Here is a 25,598-nt window from a genome sequence, read left to right on the forward strand (position 1 = left end):
AGCCTAAGAACTGAGGTGAAACTTTTTACCAGCAAAAATTTGAACAACTTAATCCTTATACCTGCAAACTCTGTCCATTAAATACCACTGTCTTCAGGGAAACCAGAAACCATATACACATATTTCTAAAAAGAATTCTAAACAGGCATGAAGCCAAAAGGTAGTGTATTGTTGTGACCTTGATCTTCAAAAGCAATACTTGAGACACAAGAAGGAGACACATTATACTGAAATCAGTTTCTTCAATGTGTGTGGCACCTTATGGTCTAGCCACATCAGCTCATGAGCCCTGTCTTCCCCAAAGAAACCCATGCATAAACTCTCTAGAACCAAATGGACATTCAAAAAGATATATGTTATATAATCAAAACAATAGAATTTTATTTTTTGCTAGGACAAGACAACAAAGGGAAGGACCTTCATCTTCTGAAAGTCCCTCTCTATTGTTGGATACCTCTCTGACTCTAATATCACTGTCTTTGGAATAGAAGCTTAAAAAAATCTAGCCAACTGAATGACATTTTGGCTGGTAACACATCTTCAGGTTGGCTTTCTACTTTTTTCTGCTCTGGAGCTTAAATTAATCGCTGGATCTTTCTCCTCAAACTCCTATGATTACTATAAAGCCTTGTGTTTCGGCAGCTGCTAGATGATGTGTCTACTTGCACTAACAGGCAAATGCTTTCTTCAAGGAAAAAATAAGAAAAAGCAGGAAAAATGGAAATGCAATGTAATTTTATTCTGCTGTCAAGGGCCCTGATTAGTTCCTGTCACTAAATTCTCGGAACCAATCCATCTCCTCACAGTTGCTTATCCAGGATTGCATAGTCCTTTACCTGCGTTTCAGATGGTTGCCAACTCTAGGTAACTTACTAGTATTGTGGAAACTTATATATATGTCTTGCTATATTCCTTCATGAAGTCATTTTGCCCCTTAATCTTCTCAGGCTCAGAAACAGTAGGGAAAGTCTTGCAATTAAAATCTAGCATGCACTGCCTGGAGGAGAATCCAGGAATGACTGTGTGTTCCAAGCAGTGGCACTGGAGGCTGAGCATGTGTAAGCATGGGAAGAGACCCAGAGTCAAAGACGATTGGGTAAGAGCAGCAGGGAGAATAAAAAAGGGTGCAAAAGCTAATTAACAAAAGCAAGATTTAGAGTAATTATGTAGAATGTGAATTCTTTAAAGAATTATCAACCCCTATTGGATGGTCTTACCCAGTTCCATGGTAGATAAGAATTTACTGAATGGCTGTATGAACAAACAAATGGGTGAATGAATGATTGGGGAAATAAAGCATTAGGATGAGTGGAATTTATCCTTTAACTGTATAATTAAGACATAACTTCCTAGAAAAATCATACTGAAAGAAATGTCTTATGATGGACTTTTGGATGATGACTGGGAAGATAAAATAACTGATCCAACTAAATCAAAATGAGAATAAATTTCAAGTCTATCTCAATTATCCATAAAATATTTTTAAAAAACTGTTAAATGATGAATGTGAACAGGATTTTAGAGGAATAAAATAGGTTTGTCAAGCTTACGATTAGATATATTACAAGCAATTCAACAGGACAAAGTTTAACAGTGGGGTTGGGAATGTAACATATATTTATTAAAAAGACACCAACAAAAAATTACTTTGTGTGTTACTGTGTGGATCTAAAAAGGAGTTGTACTTTTATTTTAACACATTCAAGAATTTAAGCATTTCTTTGTTTCTTTTTTTAAACCTTCTAGTTACACTGGCTCTTATAAAATTTTACAGTAACCCTCAAATGTGTAAGCTGACAGGAAGAAGAAACAGACCCAAGGAAAAGGGGAATTTGAGTAGCACTATTTTGCTTGAAAAGAAAAGTGATGGGGAAAAAAAAGAGCAAATGCCATAGGAAAATACTGTAATTACTATCAGTGAATCACATATGGAAAAATTCGACACACACTCTTCTGCTACTCAGTTTTAGTAAAACCAAGTAAACCTCTGTCTTTCCAAAAACAAAACAAATCAAAACAATTCTAGACAAACCACTGCAGATTAGCCTAAACTGAAAAATCTGAATGTGAATAAACAGGCTGTTTAGAGCTATGGCCCTTTAATAGAGCTCTAATTCACTGTGCCTCCACACTTTTCTGACATGCAGCTCTGAAAGATTACAAGGGAAAATATTTTAATACCATAAACTGAGTTGAATAGTATACATCTTCCAATGTAGTTTTATTTCTAGAGGAGTCTGTTACATCAAAGAGCATCGGACATTAAATATCCAAAGATGCTGTGCCACGACTCTCACCCATAATGCAAAACTAATGATTCTCTCTGCCTTTCAAGGTAGCATCATTTGTACTCATCTGAAATACCTACTTCCCCCAGGCAGACTGTCTCGGTCAAAGATGCATAGCTTGTATCCAAATTCATTCTCCAAAACTCCACGGAGGGTCAGTAATACAAATTCTTCTTCTTCAGCATTCCTTGCATAGGATACATAAATATCATACTCTTTCCCATCTAGCAAAAGGAACACGGATACAATGCAAATTAGGAAAATTTCTTAATACCATTACATTTTTTTCTTAAATCTAACTTCTGCACATTAGACATTTTCATTATGAGGCAGATTTCAGTGAGATTTTCTACCTGAAACAAGTCTCCAGGCAAAACGACTATTTGAAGGTATAATTTTGAATGTTATCTGATATATCCTCAACTCTCATCTTACAGGTTGCTTTATAGTGGAAAAAGAGTGAGGTTTGTCCCATTCAACTGTAAATTAACAAAGCCAGAAGGTAAATCATAGGGACTGGCAATTAATACTGTACAGAAAATTTCAACTTCCCGTCCAAGCATATTACTCATTAATACATTAAAATTACAAATTGAGCAAAACTTTGTGAAACTGCCTGAATTATTTATATCTGAAAAGAACTAAAATTAAAAATATAATTAGATTTAATGGACCGATCGTTCACAAAGTTGCTTAATTAGAAAAATCACGTCTCATTAAAAGCTATCGATTCTGTGTTTCTTCCATAAGCCTACTGAATTCAAATCTTTATGGTGTGGACCTACGAATTTGTATGTTTAAATGCTCTATTCTTTTCACTAGGCAAATTTGCACTAGAGCCGTGCTTTTTAAATGTCAACGTACACATGAATCACTTGGGAATATGGTTTAAATGTAGATTCTGAGTCAGTAGCGGCTAGGTCTAAGATTCTTCTTCTACTCAGCTACACATGATGTTGCTGCTGGTTCACAGATCGCTGTCTGAGTACAAGGAGTGTGGATCAGCACTGTCCAATACAGCAGCCGTGAGCCACGAGTCTATGGCTCACCGAAATGTGGCTGGTTTGAATTGAGATGTGCTATGAGGATACAGTAGAATACATTTTACATTTGGAACATTTTTAGTACCAAAAAAAGACTGTAAAATATCTCATTAACTTTTTACTATTAATTGCATGCTAAAAAATAGTATTACAAACATATTTAGTCAATTCATTATTTTTACGTGTTTCTTTTTACTTTTACACATGTGGTCACTGGGAAATTTTAAGAAGATAAGTGGCTCGCATTATATTTCTATTTGGACACTGTTAATTTAGAGTAACTCACTAATTAATCCAAGAAAACAGAATAATAATCTTTGGAAAGATTTTTAATAGCAAGGGCTGAAATTAAAGTTAGCCTGCTTAAATCTTCCAGTTATTTTAGGTTTTTCAAATCAATATGTTTTCTTTTTTTTTCCCCAACATATTTTCTAAAGATGACAGTACAAGAGGTTTATGTCAAATTTCTGTTACTTACCTAAAATGGTTTCATCTGTTCCAAAATGAGCCCGGTAAAAAAGGACCATCTCTAGCCAGTAAACATGGTAAACAACAATGAGAATTACCACTAGCAGGACTGTGGCTCCAAAACCACAAGCCAGTTCCACTGTGTATCTTGGAGCCGGCACTGGAATGAACAACAAAGAAACAGAATTGATTTCTGTGTGGTGACCACAGTGACCCATCATCCCGGCAAATGGCTGGATAAGCCCAGCAGCTTAGCTATGCGCCTGCCTATGTATGAACAATCAGAGAGAACATTGTAGAGTTTAAGCACTATTTAAAAATACCAGACTGTGTTATACCTATCTTTTTGTTTCCAGAACCTGGCATAGAAAGTGTTTTGTATTTGAATAGTCTTTGATGATCTATAAATGAAAATAGAACCGTAACATCAGGAAGGCTTAGAAGGTCATCTAATTCAAGTCACAATTTGACACCTAAATCTCCTTAAAAAGAGTTTTGAAAATTATCACTCCATCCTCTGTCCATGTCTTGGGATGGAGCTCTCATTGCTACCTGAAGAAGTCCATGGCATTGGTAGAATTTTAATTGCTGATGCAGCTGATTTGAGTAAAAACCTTAATGTTTTTCCATTAGTTTTCGTTTCCTTCTCTTGTCTCGTGTAGTATGAAAGGAACTTAATTATCTTTCCTTTCCACTTGGAAATAGGCCTCAAAAACATTATTTTCACTGTGCAGAAGCAGAGGATATCCACCAAATGCTGGATATGCTTGGTTCTGGAAGTGATCTCCCACGCTCACAGTTCTTCAGTACATATTCTAGAGATGAACTTGCAATATCTGGTGATACACAGACTTCCGCATTTATCTACTTATTTTTTATATTATAGGCACCTCTGCAGTTTCTTTGGAAGTATCAGAAATAGAGTGAGGTAATTCTCAATTACTTAAACACCAGATCTTAACTCATTAGCCCTATAATCAAGGTCTGTCGCAACCAAATTACTAACCACCTTCCTTCCTTTCTGATTTACCATTGCTTTTTCATCAAAAACATCAGGAAGATTTAATATGATGCCTTTTTCTCATGCTGTGACTTCTGGCTGGAAGTCCTTTCTCTTTTTAGTTTCCAAGTCCATGTTCGAACATCATTATTTTACATAAGCTTTAACAGAATAAAATTTTTATTGCAACCTGGCTCTCCCTTGTAGAAATTCTTACTCTTCCCTTTGTTTATCATTTGATTACAGCATTACTTATTATATTGTAATTTGTCTACAGGCCAGCTTCTTCACTCCCTCTCATTCCCCATAAACTATACCTTTACAGTCTTTCAGGTACAGATTATGTCTTTTTCATCCATGATATCCCTAGAATGCCTACTATCTCAATGAACATTTCCAGATATAAGATTTTACACTTCTAGGGTATTTAGAAGCCTATTACTAAATTATGTTTCACAATTTTGTTTAGTTGCTTTCTTAGCTTGTGATAATGAAGTTTAAGTATTTGAAGGAGGAACAGTGTATTTACTGGATCTGAAGCAGGAGTGACTTAAATTGTGCATTAGTCAATTTGATTATTATTTATTGACATCTACCATTTGCCAGAAACTTCTGGGGATCCAACGGTAATTAAGACGGAAAGGGTCTCCGCCCTTTTGTGGCTAATATTCTAATTCAGGGCAGTAAATATGTAAAGAAGTAAATCAGCTGGTTAATTTTAAATAGCGATTAGTGCTATAAGAGAAACAAACCATGGTAATGTGATAGAGATAATTGAAGGGTGGGACTGGAGCAAGGGAGGTGTACTGTATAACACGGTGAGGGAAGGCTTCTGTAAGCACCTAGAACACTGTAGATGTTAAATGTTTGCTGAGACACAGCTTAGAAGAATCTCATTCAAAGCTGGGATTGCTATAGAGGCTCCCTGACTCCAAAGTGCAGGGATCTTTGAACACCATCACGATGAAGCTCAATTATTGATCATACAACAGTTGTAATAAAATCACGTTTATGAACCTTGACAGCTTGTTTGGAGGTTCTAGCAGGGGAGCACAGCTACCCTTACACCCTTGACAAACACCAGTACCCCTCTATTGTGGATGGTCATCCTCTTCTACTGAGGGCACAGCTTTGGGAAGGAGTCACGTGGAGCAGTGAGGGAGGAAGAGGACACCGGCCTCGCTAGCCAGATCAGCTGAATCTACCCTGGTGATTAATGAGGTGACAGATGTTACAGCCAGACCAGCCTCACATCTATGAAATCATTTTTTAAAAAGGTACCTCTTCAAAGCAGAAAATGGTAAGCAGCCTGGAGCTGAACCTGAAGTTCTCTTATTAAAGGGCAAATCACAGAGTTTTGATTTTATTACCCTAAACTGAGGATATTAATCCTGCCACAGGTATAGCATGGGACTTAGCAGTGCAAAATTATTATCAGGTACTCTTGTACTCCTTCCATGAATAATGGCACCTTAAAATACGAAAACTCCATCATAAATTCCAGAAGCTATGATAGTGCAGTTGCTGAAAATTTACTAAGATCTATTTGGATAGCTGGCATGAAAATCACTGTGTCCTTGGTATTTCTCAGTACTTTATGTTAACAGTACAATAGGGTAATTTCCACTGTTATTTTCATTATTTGTTCAGTTATTTTGGCTCCCTCTGGATGAACATTTTGTAATGGGGGTGGAGGTTGTTGTTGGCTGCACTTACCTGAAATAGATTTTTTTAAAATGCCAGTAAGAGAGCTTGCTTAATGACCGAGAGATCAATTACCCTCATAAATTTCCCTCTGCCCCATTCGTTTTACTACTGCCCATTTTATTTCTAATGGGGCATTTTAATTCTGTTTTGTGTCATACAGTCATGTGTCATATTTACAGATTGTATTTTGTAGAGCTATCTTGATAACAAGGAGTCACTAATGCTACTTAACATATCGAACTCTTAAATAATCTACTAGCTGGATTTTCTAAATAGCTTAAGTCACATGCAAGAAGTTCTCTACAGGGCTTTCAGGTAAAGCAGTGCTGGCTTACAGGGAAAGAGTGACCCTTAGACTATATTTGCTGACTGCCTCGCTGGACCCTCAGGTGTTTTGACAAAAAGATTTTGCTCCGATGCAACCCCAGATTACAGAATTTCCTATCAGAAAGACGTGATGCAATATGACCGAACTGGACTCCTAAGCTCCTTCTCTCACTGATTTTACTAACAATCTGATTCAGGATGTAGCCAAATTTAGCTACTTGCTTGTTGTTACTTCTTGAATCGGAATTTTTTCCATCGTTTTTGGAGTTCCATGTAAATAACTGGCTTCAAAGCCCAAATTTCCAAGTAACCACCTTGGTTAGCTCTTGGTGTTTTCCCTGTTTTGAGTTCTTGCTCTACGATCATGTTTCTTCTAGGAAATCTGAATGATTTTCGTCATCTTTATTATTGCAGTTGGAGCCTTGCTGTCCACTGCATGTTCCAACTAAATGCCAGCTGCTTGCACTTCCAAGTGTCCCCTGCCACAGAACCCATGGCTAGTCCGTGCTAAATTGTTGGGACTGATGGATAATTTTTGGAACTGTGGTAATGGCCATTCCCCTGAGTTGTAAACAAAGGGAATGCTTTATTAAAATTATGATAAACCAGAGACCTATGACTAAACTGACTAGCAGATGTTACTGATTTGGCTATTATAGTGTGTTAAAACGTGCACTTTGGACTTCAGCTTCTGTTCTTAGAGGAGTAACTAGTACTGAGTACTGGACTAGTCTTCCTTCCATATCTAAAATACAGTTTGTAAAAAAGTTGGACAACACAGGAATGTGATCTGTAAGAGAAAAAGACAAAAAAAGGTAAAGCCCACGATCACTCTGGCTTTTTTTTTTTTTTTTTTGAGACGGAGTCTTGCTCTGTCACCCAGGCTGGAGTGCAGTGGCGCAATCTCGGCTCACTGCAAGCTCCGCCTCCCGGGTTCACGCCATTCTCCTGCCTCAGCCTCCCGAGTAGCTGGGACTACAGGCGCCCACCACCAAGCCCAGCTTTTTTTTTTTTTTTTTTTTTTTTTGTATTTTTATAGAGACAGGGGGAGGGGTTTCACCGTGTTAGCCAGGATGGTCTCGAACTCCTGACCTCGTGATCCGCCTGTCTTGGCCTCCCAAAGTGCTGGGATTACAGGCGTGAGCCACCGCGCCCGGCTGGCTTTTTGATTCAAGGAACCTTTTAAACTGTGGCACAGAAAGGAGAAAGCCAAAATAAGAAAGTGGTCACACTGAGCTAAGGAGATAGAAATTAGAGTTCAAGGCGCTGTTGAGTTGGATTGCATTTATAGACAAGAGAACTATTTAGAGATGGGACTCTAGAAATCGGCACAGGATTACCTCGAGTCTTTGGCCAAATACAAAGCTACACATATTTAGGGGAGTACTTTAAAAGGTTAGGCAAAGAACAGCTGGGAACAGATCAACCCTAGGAGCACACGAAGGGCTGTGAGACAGTTGAGTACAGGCCACTCAGAGTGAAGAGATTTTGTTTAGCTCCCCAATATTAATTAGAGACTCCAGGTATGACATGCTTTAGAAGTAGGTCCAATCTAACTCTACACAAAAGGCTATTTTAGACCTGCTTTAACAAAGATAAGACGCTTATTAAAAAGCAAGCAGTTATGCATGTAATTTAATTACCTGCTAGAACAAAATTTAACACTGTCTTCCAAAATTCAGAACTCAAAATTGTAACACCCATAATATCCAGCATATAATTTTTAAAAAGCTAGATAAAAAAGCAAGAAAGTCCATATTAGCTAATAAAAAGATAGCTAATCAAAACAGAACAAAAATGGACAAAAATGGTGGAATTATCAGATGACCACCTAAAAATGAGTATTCTATGTGTATTTGTTCAATTTTTTTAAACCATGAACATTGTGAACAGCGAATAGAAAATATCAATAGGGACCCTTCAATGAAGATATGGAAATTCAAAAGTTGAAAAATGCAATTCTGAAATAAAGAAAATGCTATAGATTAGACATCACAAAGAAAATGGCCAGCATACACTGGAAACTACACAAACACAGACAGGGGAAAAGGATGAAAAAGGAAGAAACAAAAAAAACGACAACTTCAGCGACATGTGGGCACCACTAATTGGATAGAAGTGGTCTATCCTAATTTTAACTAGAGTCCTGAAAGAAGAGAAAGAGTGAGGGGGAAAGGTGGATATATTTGAAGAGAAAATGGCTGAAAATTGTTCACATTAAAGGAAAAATATAAACATATAGAACTGAGAAGTTTAATAAACTCTAAGTAAGACACTCATACACAAAAATGACACCACAGGCTATCATAATTTGATTTTCAAAATCAATAAAGAAAAGGTGATCTTAAAATCTGCCAAAGAAAAACATATAACAAATACATAAAGGGCACAAAAATAATCAAGAACAACAACAACAAAAACTGCCCCGCTTGCATTTTTTTTTTTTTTTTTTTTTTTTTGAGACGGAGTCTCGCTCTGTCTCCCAGGCTGGAGTGCAGTGGCGCGATCTCGGCTCACTGCAAGCTCCGCCTCCTGGGTTCACGCCATTCTCCTGCCTCAGCCTCCCGAGTAGCTGGGACTACAGGCGCCCGCCACCTCGCCCGGCTAGTTTTTTGTATTTTTTTAGTAGAGACGGGGTTTCACCGTGTTAGCCAGGATGGTCTCGATCTCCTGACCTCGTGATCCGCCCGTCTCGGCCTCCCAAAGTGCTGGGATTACAGGCTTGAGCCACCGCGCCCGGCCCCCGCTTGCATTTTAAATAAGATTAGCCAGGAGACAATGGAATACCTTAAAGGGCTGAAAGAAAAGAAATAGATACACTTTCAACATATCCTGTGAAAATATTGACAAAGGCACCAGAGGAACATAATGAGAAAGTAAAAATCTTTCCAATTAATTGTGCTGGAACAACTGGATATCACTATGAAAGGAAAATTGAACTTCCATTTCTACTACACACCATTCATAAAAAAAAAGAAAAGAGATGGACTATTGGCCTAAACACAGGTGAACCTTCATGACTATGGGTAAGCAAAGCTTTCTTAGAACACAGAAATTAATAATCATTAAAGAAAAAGTTAATAAATTACATCTCATAAAAATGAGAACCTCTGCTCATTAAAATACACCACTACAAAAACAAATTGTCATGCAACAGACTGGGAAAAAGTATTTGCAAAACATGTGTCTGACGAAGGACTGGTATCCAGGACAGATGAAGAACTGCTAAGATTCAACAATAAAATACAAACTATTTATAAAATGAACAAAATGTTTGAACAGTCACATCACAAAAGACATACAGATGGCCAATAAGCACATGAAGAATAAGTGCTCAATATTTAGAGACATCAGGGAAATGAAGAATTAAACTACATTAAGATACCACCATACACTCACCTATAATTGCTAAAATGAAGAAGGCTGACAACACCAAATCCTTAAGATGTAAATATGTTGATGGAGGAATATAGAATGATATAGCCACTTGGAGCAAAAAAAAAAAAAAGGTCTAACAGTTTCTAATAAAACTAAGTCAGTAATTCCACTCATAGTTATTCATCTCAGAGAAGTAAAAGCAGCAGTCCATTAAGAAACTTGGATAAGAAAGTTCACAGAAGCTTTATTCAAAAGACCCCAAAACTGATAACAACCCAAATGCTCACCACCCAGAGAATGAATAAACAAATCATTCTGCATTCTTAAACAAAACAAAAGCAAACCAAAACCACTCCATGGCAAACAAAAGGAGCAAATGCCTGATACACACAACAGCATGCGTGAATATCAAGAACATTTGCTGAGTGAAAGTACAGTTATACAATAGTGCATTCGGTATGAGTCCACATACATAAAGTTCTAGAATATAAAAAAAAATATTCTAAAAAGGAAATAAAAACAGTTGTACTGTTGGAGGAGGTGAGAAAGGTGGGGGTAGAAGGGATTGACTGATAGGGGAAGAATGTTACTCTCTGGTAATGGTAATATTCTTTATCTTAATAGGATATTAGATAATGCATATATATGTATTTCTCAAAAATTATCAAATGGTACACTTGAATTATGTAATTTGCTATTCTATGCAAATTTTACCTAGAAAAGAAACTTACAAATAAATATTAAAATATTGATAATGATAAGGAGCTTAAATGTTTCCTGATGTCTGCATCTACTTTGAAATGTATCAGAAAATAAGAAGGATTGATGTACTGGCAGAAGAATGAATAGATATGTGATAAAGCAAAGATAACAAAATGTTAATGGTAGAATCTAGGTAGGTTGAATTACTGCTCACTGTGTAATTCCTTAAAATCTTCCATATATTTGAAAACTTTCTTAGTAGAGTTTTGAAATATAAAAATTAAAATGAAATAAGACATTTTTAGATTAAAATAAAGAGAATTTGTCACCAGCAGATGTACATCACCAGAAACATTAAATAGTTCTTTAGATTAAAATGTTACCAAGAATGGATAGTGTCAGAAATAAAAAATAAGCAAATAAATTTTAAAAATGTTATCAGTTCTTAACTTCTTAGAAGACAGTTATTTAAAGCCAAACTTTCACAATACATTGTAGTACCTGTAACTCATGCAAAACCAAAATGTATTATAGCACAACACAAAGGATGACAGGGAAGAAATGGAAATATGCCATAGCAAGTTTCTCATAAAATATGTAAAGTGATTAATTCAAGACAAACCGATAAGTTTAGGGAAAATATTATAAACTCTAGAGAAAACAAAACAAAACAAGCCCCAAACAAAGAGGAAGAGCCAAAAGTCCCCAAAAAAGTGATAAAATAAAATACAATGAAAATACCAATTAATCTAAAGGAGATAAAAATAAAGACAGGTAGACAACAAATAGCAAGATGGCAAACTTAAAGGCAGTCATATTCATAATTAAAGAAAAATGGATTAAACATTCAAGTTAAAAAGTAGAAATGATCAGATTGGATCCAATACCCAATAATATGCTGTAAATAAGAGATATACATTAAGTATAAAGTATAACAGTATAAAGATGCTGATAGGTAAAACAAAAGAATGGTAAAAACATATACTAATTATAAGAAAGCTTGCAGTGAGCCGAGATCGCGCCACTGCACTCCAGCCTGGACGACAAAGCAAGACTCCGTCCCCACAACAACAACAACAACAACAACAACAACAAAAAAGGCTGGAATGGCTACATTCATATTAGACACAGAATATTAACAGAAAAAAATGGACATTTCACAATGTAAGAGTCAATTCATCAAAAAGACATGTCAATCCTAAATAAGCATGTATTAAATATCACAGTTCCAAAATACATGAAACAAATACTGGCAGAACTGAAGAAAGAATTGGAAAAATCCCTATTATACATAAAGATTTCAAAACCATTCTCTCTTTTAATAACTGAATAACAAAGTATATTGGAAAAATCAGTAAGGATATTGAAGACATGAACAACATTGACACCAATCATCTTAGTTGACATTCACTGGACATCACACTTCAAACTACCAAATATGCGTCTTTTTCAAATGCATAACAAACGTTTACCAAGATAGGTAGTCTGCAAATACTTCTTTTTTAAAGTACCAATAAGCTTAAAAAGAATAAAATCATGCAAGGTATGTTGTTTGGATACATCGGAACTAAATAAGAGATTAGAAATTAGAATCAAGTGTGCAGCACTGTGACAAAGCTCTCATTCCCCATTGCCTCAGTTTTCACAGATACCCTGGAAGTTGTACCTGAAGGATAAGAAAAGGAAGGCTTGTACCAGTTGATATACACAGCCCGCACTGAGTCCAGAACTTGAACCCAGGTCTATCTAGAACAAAAACCTATGTTTCTCCACTCCATAATGTAGTTCTTTTAGGTAGTTCTAAGTCGGAGACACCTGCTCCCAGACTTTTATCTTCATTTCTAATTTTTTACATTAGCTAAACTTAAATGACAACATGAAATGTTACGAATAACTTTATCAAGAGTGAACATAAAGCCAACACTAAAATTCAAATGAATTTTCACATATAATGTAGTAAAGCAATCTAGAAAATTCCAAGTGTGTTTAAATTAACACATGTCAAAATAACCTTTAGGTCAAAAAGAAATGAAGAGAGAAATTAGAAAATATTTTGAACTTAATAATAACAAAAACTCAACATTTCAACATTTGTTGGATTTAAAGTAATCCTATGAGGAAAATTCATAGCTCAGAATACTTATATTGGAAAAGAAGAATTACTTAAAAATCAATGATACAGCTTATACTTTAGGATGATTGACAAAAAAGAAAATGAAATGCAAAGTATGCAAAAAGAGGAAAATAAGTATAAAAATAAAGTAAATAAAACAAAATATATAAACAACAGAGAAAAGTCAATAAAAATATGTTCATTGAAAAAATTAGCAAAATTGAGAAACCCTTATCTTGACTGATGAAGGACAAAAACAGGCAAAACACAAATTACTAACATCAGGAGTGACAGTGGAGCATCACTAAAAATCCTGCAGACATTAAAAGGATAATAGGAAATAATCTAAAGAAAAGTATGCCAATAATGTGACAACTTAGATGAAATAGAAAAAAAATGCCTTGAAAGCCAAAACTGTCACAAGAAGAAACAGAACATCTCAATACTAAAAAGGACACTCAATTCATAATTAAAAGCTTTCCCAAAAAGAAAACAACAGCCCAGATAGATATATGAGTAATTCTTTTGAGCAAGAAATAATACCAGTTTTACTCATAGGCTTTCACATAATCACAGAAGAGGGAACATTATCCAGCTCATGTAATGAGACCAGCTAAACCCTGACATTAGTCACAGCATTACAAGAAAAGAATGCTACAAACCAGCATCCTTCATGAACAAAGATATGAGCAAAATTTGGTGAAACCCCGTCTCTACTAAAAAAAAAAAAAAAAAAAAAAAAAAAAAACAAAGAAAAATTAGCCAGTGTGGTGGCAGGTGCCTGTAATCCCAGCTACTCAGGAGGCTGAGGCAGGAGAATCATTTGAACCCGGGAGGTGGAGGTTGCAGTGAACTGAGATTGCGCCACTGTACTCCAGCCTGGGCAACAAGAGGGAAACTCCATCTCAAAAAAAAAAAAAAAAAAAAGAAAAGAAAAAAGAAAAAAATTCTTAACATGAACAACAATCTGCGACAAAATATTGGCAAATCAAATCCAGTAATATATACAAAGGACAATAAATCATGACAATATGAGGGCTTATTCTGGGCATGCAAAATTGGATGAACATTTCAAAATCAGTAAGTATAAATCATCACACTAAGAGATTAAAAATAAAAACATATAATCCTCTCAAAAGATCCAGTTAAGAATCAAACAAAACTCAACACATTCATAAAAAAAATTCTCAGCAAACTAAAAATGAAAAAAAACGCTCATGAAAATAAAGGTCATCTACGAAAAAATCCTATATATAAAAACTGAAGCTTGCCCTCTAAATTTGGAAACAACACAAAGATGGCTGCTCTCATAACTTCTACAGAACATGGTACTGGAGGTCCAAAAGAGTGAAATGGACAGTAAAAAGTGATTAAAGTTATGAAATTTAGAAAGGAAGAAGTAAAAATCTGTTTTATTATGGAGACACAATCAAGCATATGGAAAATCCTAAGAAACTAAACAAACAAACACCACTCTAAAGTTCAAAAGGTCAAGATCAATATATAAAAATCAATTAATAGCATTTTCAATGAACAACTGGAAAATGAAAATTTAAAAAGTACTATTACAGGCCGGGTGTGGTGGCTCATGACTGTAATCCCAGCACTGTGGGAGGGAGGCTGAGGCGGTTGGATCATCTGAGGTCAGGAGTTCGAGACAAGCCTGGTCAACATGGAGAAACTCCGTCTCTATTAAAACTATAAAAATTAGCCAGGTGTGGTAGTGGGGACCTGTAATCCCAGCTATTCTGGAGGCTGAGGCAGGAGAATCACTTGAACTCGGAAGGTGGAGACTGCAGTGAGTCGAGATCACTCCACTATATTGCAGCCTGAGTGACAGAGAGACTCTGTCTCAAAAAATAAATTAAAAAATAAAAAGTACTATTACAATAGCATCAAAAACAAAACATTTAGGCATACATTTAACAATATGTATGCAAGACTTGTACAATCAAATCTAAAAGAAAAAATGCTGAAAAATGTTAAGATCTAAATAAATGGAGAGATATATTATGTCCATGGATTGGAAAACTCAGTATTGTAAAGATTTCAACTTTCCCCAGACTGATTTATAAATTAAATACAATTAAAATATCAGCAGGCTTTTATGTAGAAATGGACAAGCTGATACTACAATCTATATGAAAAAGAAATATGGCTCCTAAAATAGTTGAATCAATCTTCAAAAAGAAAAAAGGGGGAAGACATACAGTATTTGATTTCATGACTTACTTTAAACTTTAAAACTATGTTAACCAGGATAAAGTGGTACTGGACTAAAGACAGATAAACAGATGAACAGAGCAGGGAATGCAGAAATAGATCTACATTCATAGAATTAATTTTTGGGCTGCTTTCAGAACAATTCAACAAAAAAAGGAAAGATTTTTCAATATGATGTGAGAACAACTGGTTATCTATATGGAAAAACAAAACACTAAACATTAACCCAATACTTCAGAGTATGGGGGAAAAAAAAAAACTGGATCATAGGCTTAACTCTAAAAGAAAAATCTACCAATCTTCCAGAAGAAAACACAGAAGGATATCTTTCTAACCTTAATACCTTTCTAACTTTAGGCAGAGATTGCTAATACTGAATTTAGAAACCACTAAGCATAGAAGAAACTGATAAAATAAATGCCATCAAAGTTTTAAAGATTCTGTTTAAAAGAAAATGAATTCACAAACTGGGTGATAATATTAACAACTCACACATCTGACACAGGAGTTTTATTTGAGATATATAGTATCTGTGTGTATATCCTAACATATATTAAATTTAAAAACAAATGACCCAATAACAAAACTGAGCTAAAAATTTTAACAGATACTTCACAAAAAGATCTATTAGTTAATGACCAATAAGGCCATGAAAAATTGTTCACATCATTGGTATCCAAGAAATGCAAATTTAAAATACAATGTAATAACACTATGCATCCATTAGTATGGCTAAAATTGGAAAGTTTGACAGTTCCAAAAGTTGGTGAGGAAATAGAGTGCCTGGAATTTGTGTACATTGCTAGAGGACAGGTAAAATGGTACAACCTCTTTCGAAATTGGTGTGGCAGTTTCTCATAAAGTTAAACAGTCACCTTGCCTTAGTCCTTATCATGCTCTTATTATAAAACAATGGGCCAGGCGTGGTGGCTCACGCCTGTAATCCCAGCACTTTGGGAAGCCAAGGCAGGAGGATCACCTGAGGTCAGGAATTCAAGACCAGCCTGGCCAACATGGTGAAATCCTGTCTCTAGCAAAAATACAAAAATTAGCCAGGCATGGTGGCACATGCCTGTAATCCCAGCTACTTGGGAGGCTGAGGCAGAAGAATCGCTTGAACCCAGAAGGCAGTGATTGCAGTGAACCGAGATATGCCACTGCACTTCAGCCTAGGTGACAAGAGCACAACTCTGTCTCAAAAATAAAAAATAAATAAAAATAAATACATTTAAAAAAAAAACTGCCTCCTCTGTAATACTTAGCTTTAACTGACTATAATGAAATTTTGCTGTCAATAAGACCTATACCAGTGTCTTTCTCTCATTCCAAGTGTTAGTCTTTTCTTGACGTCCTTTTCAGGAAGTACACAGAATGCTTTGTTAATAAATTTAGAGTAGGCCCATACATGTAATGTATGAATGTGAACTCAGATATAACCTCTGAATTTCAGCATTAGTTGGCCCAGAATAGAAGCCAAGTGAACAAAACCACAGCTCCTCTGCTACCAATGGACGTGCACAGGTAGGGCTAAAAGGTGACTCTGTATCAGCTTTCAGCACAGATCATCTAGTTGACAGGGTCCACCTGTCACCTCACATTCCTGACGCTGTCCTTAATACAGCATTTAGAGCAGGGGCTTCTGTAAAAGGGGAGCTACTCCAGTAGCTCTAGGAGGCAAACTTGTGCTTCACTCCTACATTACACATTGCTTTGATTGTTTTGATCCTATTCGTTTGACAGTAAGTTATTAATTTATGTCACCTTCCAAAATTATTCCCCAGGATACATCCCTCAGAAGACAATCCCCACAAAAAGCTCCATACTTAAGAAATCTGGAGTCAAATACATATGAAAACATCCTGCCACTATAATCCAATTTCCTGCAGATATTCCTGTCAAATGTTCACATATTAAATACTTGAATGGGTCCTAACTAAAGTAACTTGATTTTGTTTAATCCAGCCATGAATGATACTTATTTGACGATAAAAAGCCTTTGTCAAATAATACTTATGAAAATCTTATGGAAATAATGAGTTAATATTTATTGAGCATTTCATATTAGGTATATATGCCAATAACTGTGCTGAGTACTTTAAAACCACCTTATGAGGTAGTGGTATTATTGTGTCTACTTTAAATATAAAGAAATTGAGGCTCAGAGAGATTTACTTTTCACAGAATTAGGATGCGCAGAAACCAGAATTTCAACACAGGTGGTCTGACTCTAGAGTATCATAACGCATTGCAGGACAATGCTAATTCTTAGCAGTGTTCCCGAGAACTCAATTTGGGAAACTGCCTTACATCATGTACTTCAGTCTCTCCTTTTCACACTGGCTTCTGAGGAGCAGAAGCAATGAATTACCCTGAATTGATCCACTAAGACTTCATACGAGGCATATACATTTCAGGCCTTTGCTATATAGTTTTTAAATTGTAATGAAAGTTTGAGGTGAATCCTGTTTTTCATCAGCTTTAAAAAAGCATTAAGTCTCACTGTAAAATGTAACAATTATGTGCCATTTTATTCACTTTTGAATAAATATTACACCCTCTATACACCACAAGCCAGGATGATTCTGAATGACCTGATTGCATGTGTGATAACTCATCACTGCTTTTCTCAAGACCATTGAAAACATCCTTCAAGGGATTTTCTGGGATTCTATGTTAGGTGAGAGACACAAAGAAAATTTTAGACACAGTCTGTTTTAGGAACAGCACTTCTCACAAGAAGGCTTTATAATTTGCATTTATTATAGAATAATATAGTACTACCAACATACAAATCATGTTCATATCATTTAAAATCATAATTTAAATGATTTTCATTTTAGCAATTGTGGCTACTGGTATATTATAAACCTGCTTAAATGCTGATACATAGTGTTTAAAATGATATTATAATTATGTATTTTTTTCTGAAAATAAGCATTTAATACCTTCATTCACTGCATACAATTAGATGGCGGCTATTAGTAATGTTTTACAACTACAGATAATACTTCTAATCATGTTAAAAGATACATAATTCTCTTTCTGTTATTTGTTCAGGAAAAATTCCAAAAGTATTAGGTCAGATGATGAAAACTTTTTTATGACTCTTGAACTCTACCATGAATGATTTTTAAAAGGGTCTTAATAATTCACCAACAATATGTGGCTCTACCAGTTTTTTCTATCTTTGATAGCTTTGAATATTTTCTTTGTTTTTAATTTTTCATAATTGTACAGACACAAAATTGTGTCTCATTGTAATCATGTCGATGTTTTTAGCTACATTTGGGCATTACGGTACTAACAATATCAGAAACAATATCTTGAGTATCTTTATATAGATGAAAACTTTCATATTTTTCATTGAAGTTTGATTCATTACTGTGGGTTAGATGCCGTCGGGCTAGGCACTGGAGCTCTCTTGTTCTCAAGCTCTCCTTTTGTCCTTATTCACCACAAAGTTACATTTGGAGTTGAGACATTCATCACTGACTGCATCTATTACCTTTCTGCTTCACCGTGGCTGCTTTGGCAACTTCGCCTTTGGCACTTCTAGCATGACAGACATAGCTGCGCTTGAGATCCTCAGAGGTAACTTTCTTGATGCTCAAAATCTGAGTTCTTGTTTCATCTTCCGTTCTACTGTGACTTATACTAGAAATAGAGGGAAGCAAATCAAAGCATTTGAGAGTGACTCAAGCACTATGGACTGTGTATGAATCAGACAAGTAAGCAACCACAGACCCCCACTACAGGTGAGGGCAAGGAAGGTTGATAAGCTGAGCTACCTACAATGCAGCAATTACAAAGTATTAATGGTAAGATTCTAATACTATACTATACCATCTACACTACACACTCTGCCATTGTCTAGACCAAATCCCAACACCGGCTTCTTTTTATAGATCTCTCTTCAAAACGAAATGTCTCTTTTGCTTAGATCTCTGAGCCAGAATGCTGTATCAGTTTAGAGAGAAGCTTCTGGGGCCAGGTGCTTTTGGGTTTTTATCCAGGATTTGTTAATTTCTGGCTATATACTTTGGGTGAGATAACTAACTTTTTCCAGGTCTTAGGTTCCTCTTTTGGAAAAGAGGGAAGTCGTAATGCCCACACAGTGCATTACACGTATTAATTTATTCAGGAATTCTGAGGACTGAATACGCTAAGGCATGAATATAAGAATAATGCTTAATAACTATTAATGTAGGTATTATTGTTATCCCATAGGAATAGTCGTTGCATTTCAGTGATTCCCAAAGCATGGATTCTGAACACAGCTAGAATATTGTGGTCAGAAATCTGAAATCTCGTGGTTAAATCCTAATATATAAAAAGAGGAAGCTGTTATGAACAAGTAAACTTTGTAAAAATAAATATATCCAACTTTCAGTGAATCGGAGATCAAGTGCTTTGGGTCCAAGATCAAAATTTAAAATCCCTTTGAACTCCTTTGCTCATCGCAGAGAAAAATCTCTCTGCTACAGCTGACTGCCATCTAGGTTCTCTTTTTAACTAGGCTTCCTGTCAGGTATGAGAATTTGGTTAAGGGCTCTCATTGGTTTAGCTTAAGCTTAACTCCACTGCTACCTATGAACACTGAGTACGTTTCAATAGCAGCAAGGTGGAACAACACGACTTTCCTTATTATTTATTCACTATTATTATGAGGATGGGATGCAAAGTGTTAACAATTCCTAAAAAGATCAGTGATTCTCCCTGTGAGCCTCCAGCCACATTACTTTGTCATGTAGCTGACCAGCTGCAAAGTTTTAATTGGTGCAGTGAGCCAACTGCTGTTTGGTAACGGTGCACTTCATTTACAGTGGAACCTTCTGTCTTCAAGGACTCACACTTTCCACTTTGCCAATGCCTTAAAAAATCAGGTTTATTTAGGAATAAAATGTTATTTTATTTTAAAAGTGAGTTATATTACCACCCATCTACCTTTAAAATAAAATGTAAATTACACAAATATATTTAGTTAATATTAAAAATTGCTAATTGTAAATATAACTATAGGTTATATGAGTTAAGAAAGAGGAGAGAGGAAATGCATGCTCACTGCAATGCAAAAAAAAAAAAAACCTAATTACCTAAGGCACAAATACATAGGGCCAGACACTAGGATTGAGAAAAGGAAAAACACAACTACACTGATAGGTTTCCACATACCCACAACCCTCGATCGTGGCCTTTTTATGGATATAAGATATGTATTCCCTCTACTTCCATGTGGATATCATAAATGTGTGAATCTTGCTGGGCTTAAGACAATAGGGTGCATGTCCTGTGGACAATCTGATGAAGATGCTCAGCCTCAGAACATTCTAATTCAGTTCTCTACTAGTTATCAGGCAGCATCTGTTCCTCGCATTGCTAGTCCAGTAACCCTGTTTTGGGATGCAGCCACCAAAGATTTGAAAATCTTGCCGATTTTTGTGATAGGGAAAAATGAGAATTTTCATTTTCGTTGACTAGAACACACATCAGAGATCATTAAGTTGAGAAAAAAAAGTTAGTCACTCCCTTGCTGGCCCCCATGATACCTTTCATTAATGGTGACATCAATAGGGATGTCATCAGGTTTTTTTCCATCAATGGTCCACCAAACCTCATTGCGAGAATCCATCAGAAAACTAAAATAGACTGTACAGGGGATGAGTAGCTCCTCTCCTGAAAAAAAAAAAAAAAAAAAAGAAAGAAAGAAAAGAAAAATAAAGACGAAGGTAACCCATTAGTGTTTATCCTTCACATGGCTATATTGGTTCTACTCTCTGACTAATCAGAAGCTACGAGTTATGTGTACCTGAAACCCTGCTTATGAGTAATTCTCTAGTCGACTTCCATAAGGTAATGTACCATACTTCATTCCAAAACAAACAAGCAAAACCAAATAAAGAAGCCCATTAACTTTGTATAAAATTACCAGAGTGACCGTTTTTAATATAAATATATTCTAAAATGATGATATTTGTTTAAAAAGTCTCCGACAAGGCTAGGCCTAGTGGCTCACACCCGTAATTCCAGCACTTTGGGAGGTTAAGGCAGGCGGATCACCTGAGGTCAGGAATTCAAGACCGGCCTGGCCAATATGGTGAAACCCTGTCTCTACTAAAAATATAAAAATTAGCCAGGCGTGGTGGCACACACCTGTAATCCCAGCTACTCGGGAGGCTGAGGTAGGAGAATTGCTTGAACCCAGGAGGTGGAGGTTGCAGTGAGCCAAGAATGTGCCACTGCACTCTAGCCTGGGCAACAGGGTGAGACTCCATCTCCAAAAAAAAAAAAAAAAAAAAAAAAAAAAAAAAAAAAAAAAATGTCTCTGACAATATCCTTTTTAGCCCTAGACCTCCATAGACTGCTCTTCTCCTTTGTTCTTTTCCTCAAGAAGGGTGACTAAGGATAGGTTCTCCATCTCTTCAGTCCTTGGCCAGGAAAGATGGGGAAATACCATCACAGAGAGACCTGGCTGACGAGGCCCACCTTGAAATGCTCCAGCTATCAGGGTGCATTCAATAAATTTCAAGCTAACGTAAAAATAGAAAACTCTATGCTATCCCTCTGAGATGGAACATGAGGTTAGGGAGATCCCTAGGCAGGAAACAGTAGTAACAGCAGCAGCAGCAACGTACTTACTAAGAACTTTATACAAGTTATTGTGCTAAATATTTATATTTATTAATGGTCTTATTTAATCTTACAAAAGCACTATGAGGTATTTTTTAAAATCGATGTTTTCCAAATGTAAAAGTTGAAGCTTAAGGATGCTAAATGATATTCGTAGGTGAAATCATTAAGTGAAGGGCCAGGATTTGACCTAGACTGACCTTACATCCCAGTTTGCCTAGAACAGTTCTGTTTTACGCCTGCTTTCCTGGTTACCTATATTAATAGGTAGTGGCTATGTTTACTCCCAGAAAGTGTCCTAGTTTAGATGATGAATTGTATTGCCACCCTAATTTGAACTTAGGCTTATCTGACTGAGTGGCCATACTCTATCTACCCTCCCAATGCAATGTCCTTAAGTTTTTTTCCTCCAGTTTTCTGTATCTACTTGTCACTAAGAAAGATAAAGGGAACATGGATTCAACAATCTTTCTGTCAGCATAGTTTGATAGGTAGACAAATATATTTATGTTATTAATTAGGGTATACCCTGGCAGCAGGAAGAGTATTCACATGACTATATAAGCCATAGCTAATTCTAGGAAGTTCAGCCTCTTGCCGTGTTCTCTGTGCTTCACAAAGCAAGTCATATTTTCAAACTTCTCTTGATTTTTTTTTGGCATTGTTCTCCATCTATGTTGATCATTATTATCTTTTTTTTAGAGTAAAATCGAATTTCTATGCCAACATATACAACATACAAGATCAATTGTATCTTTATTATTGTTTGTTGCTACAAATTTATTCATACCAGGAAAAATGTCATATTTAAAATTCTCAAAATAGTTTTGGCGCAGGTCAAATCTCATTTTGTTAAATCCTGAACTCTTTTAATTGGGTTTTTTTTTTTTTTTTGCATCAGCCTCTTCCCCAGCCACCCCGGCCCCCTTGCTCCAGAATGCTTTGCTGCCTGCCTTGATGCCACAGCTACTTTTACTCCTACTCATGTTAATTCTAGATAAACATAAACATTTAATGTGACAGCGTTTCTACCCAATTGTGCTCTGCAGAAACCATGCAGCTCTTCTGCATGAAGACTTAGCATCCCTACCCCAAAGAGGACTCCATACAATTTTTCTGATGCTTATTGGCAAGAGGAACCAAATAGAAATAATCAGAAGGATGCACAAAATGTACCCTAAGATTGCTTATAATGGTCAGTGTTTTAAGGTCTATAAAGCTTTATGTCTCCGTGTTCATCCAAATACTGGATGGCAAAGAGGTCCACATCCATGTTCCACATTCGTGTTAACTTACTGGCAAACAAATGGTGCTTGTGCATCATCCAGTTCAAGTCGCCAGCTGCAAAAATGCACAGCGAGCACATGAGGACCCCACTGCTGTGTGGGTAGGGAGCACCCTCAGAAACATCACCCTCAAGCTACTGCCACTTGACCAGCCTAGCAACTGCAGGCATATCAGACAGGTTGTACTTATGGCTTAAGGAAAGTGAGCTGAAGACTTCAAAGATCCTTTAGATAGGGCCCAGAGATACTCATTGGGGCTGTATGTGTCTTGCACCCACCACTCCATAAATTTTTTGATTTTTTTCATTCTCTGATACATATCCTACATACTCCCTACCAACCACAAAATAGGCACTGCCTGAAACAAGAGGTGTTTCAAGTGGAGGATGCATTTCAACAATTCCTGTGTTTGTCAGCTTTCCATTAACAACTACATACCTCTTTTTCCACTTTTTTTTTTTTTATTGAATGGCATCCTCTCAGTTGTTTTCACCCATTAACAACTGACTATTATCTTTAGCACATTTTAAACAGATGCTCTTTTATACCTCTGTGAAAGTTGTCAGAGTCAAAATGGAGTCACTTGTGCCACACTCTAATGAAAAACGGTTGGGAGGTTATATAAAAGGGCCCTCACACACACATGCCTATTATAAAAACTAGTACAAGTACTCTGAACACCACTATCTTGCACAAAGGCCAGCATGATTCTTACACAAATAATATTTCTGTGAGGAGGTCTGACCACCAATTGCCGGTCAAGCTTGTACTGATGTTACCCTGTTACTGATTCTTATAACCAAGGATAACTATTTCAAAACAACTTATGTAACCTTCCTCACTTTGCCTTTCAAAACTGTTACGTTCCTATGTTTTCTGGGTATGACTATGGTCCCCGCATGGGATGCCATAGCACTCATATTCCTGGATTGCTATCTGCAATTCATTCCTGAATAAATCCTTTTCTTTTTGGAGAGCTATTCTCTTTGTTGTTATTTAGGTTAAAACTTCTCATTGGGTTTGGACTGAATTTATTATAAGTGATACAACAATACAACATAGAAAATGTTAAAAATTTTCTATAGCTTCCTATTCACTTAATCGTGGGAGACTTTGAGTCAAAAGAGCAACACGTTATCCCTTATTTGGTCAGTTATCAAAGATTTTTGTCTATAGCGAAAAATTATGAAAACTAAAAGAAGAACCAAAGAGCCACAGTAAGCATTCAATAGTATCCTGCATCAACGTCCACTAGTTTTATCAGTTGTTACCTATTATATCCATGGTCTTGCCTTCAAGATCCACCACTGACCTTTCATAATGGAGTGGGAGCTTGAAGGATATCTAAATCTTCTGCTCATGTTGCAGCCTTGGTAAACCAAAGCCCGTACAAGCTAAAGTTTGCATCAAACAGAAATCACTAATCAGCAGAGGAAGATGGCTAGCAGAGGGAGAAGGGAACAGATACCGAGAGTGAAGCAAAACATTCTTGAGTTGCCCATGGCATCAGTGAAGTAACTGATATCCAGAGCTGCCTTGGTTTCTGACATTTCAGTTTCAATTCATGTGTTTCTTTACAACAGTGGTCTATTTTCTTGCATTAACTTAAATGACATTTTATTCCTTGCAATTAAGAGAATCTAAGTGAAATTCAGAGACAGAGCTGGAATTACCTGGTTCTTTCTCATACACCACATGATCATTAGGTGAATGGATCACAGGGGGCACTGCATTTTTTGGAGAGCCTGTGTTAGAGGAAGTAAAAAAGGGAGATGATGTTAAATCACGTAGCCTTATTTTAAAATCTGCTCTTCTTTGAACCTTGCCTAACTTCCTGGCATAGTTTGTCGGTTGTTTTAGAGAAGGCCTACAGTCCAAGATATACTCAATTACTGCACTTCATTCATTTAAAACAAGCAAAGCATAAAATAAAGGAAATACAGATTTGATGTCTGCTCCCAGTTCTTGACATGGGCTCCTAAATCCCTGTGTGATAGGGGCAATAGGAGCTTCTTTTGTTTTAACATTGCTCTAGTCCCAAATTCCTAACACAAGAGCTTCTAAGACCTTTGGAATCTCTGGAGTAATGGGTGGATTTTACATGCTAATGAAATGATTGGTGGCTAGGGTTCCTATATAGCTTCTGGATGAGTGCTAGTAGCCAGAAATACCATAGATAATTAACACAATCTCCAGCCTCTCACCCATCTCTGGAAGCTTGGGAGTGTGACTGCAATTTCCAGTCCTTTTACTCAATAATGCCTGTGTGATAGAATCTCCATAAAAACCCTAAACAATCAGGTTTGGAGAGTTTCTGGGTTGGTAAGGACATCCAGAAGCCGGGAGGGTAGACCTCTGAACTCAGGACCCTTCCAGACCTCACCCTATGTATCTCTTCATCTGGATGCTCATTTGAATCCTTTATAATATATTCTA

The 25,598-nt window shown here is 36.3% G+C and overlaps 1 protein-coding gene across 9 annotated transcripts in view; it reads right to left on the minus strand.

Annotated features, from left to right (window-relative positions):
• The window catches only part of IL1RA (interleukin 1 receptor accessory protein), a 149,892-nt gene that overhangs the window by 13,953 nt on the left and 110,341 nt on the right, over nt 1–25,598 (minus strand). For all 9 annotated transcript variants that reach the window (XR_011619536.1, XR_011619535.1, XR_980819.3 and 6 more), the window contains exons 6-10: nt 24,836–24,907; nt 20,796–20,922; nt 18,755–18,903; nt 3,810–3,959; nt 2,369–2,512 (exon numbers count right to left, since the gene is read on the minus strand). Coding sequence is in view for 3 of the 9 variants with exons in the window: in XM_011723125.3 (XP_011721427.1) it covers nt 2,369–2,512; nt 3,810–3,959; nt 18,755–18,903; nt 20,796–20,922; nt 24,836–24,907 (642 nt within the window). In the remaining 6 variants the exon portion in view is untranslated. The remainder of the gene's footprint in view (nt 1–2,368; nt 2,513–3,809; nt 3,960–18,754; nt 18,904–20,795; nt 20,923–24,835; nt 24,908–25,598) is intronic.

This window comes from Macaca nemestrina, chromosome 2 (assembly GCF_043159975.1).
Source record: "Macaca nemestrina isolate mMacNem1 chromosome 2, mMacNem.hap1, whole genome shotgun sequence".
Classification (NCBI taxonomy): domain Eukaryota; kingdom Metazoa; phylum Chordata; class Mammalia; order Primates; family Cercopithecidae; genus Macaca; species Macaca nemestrina.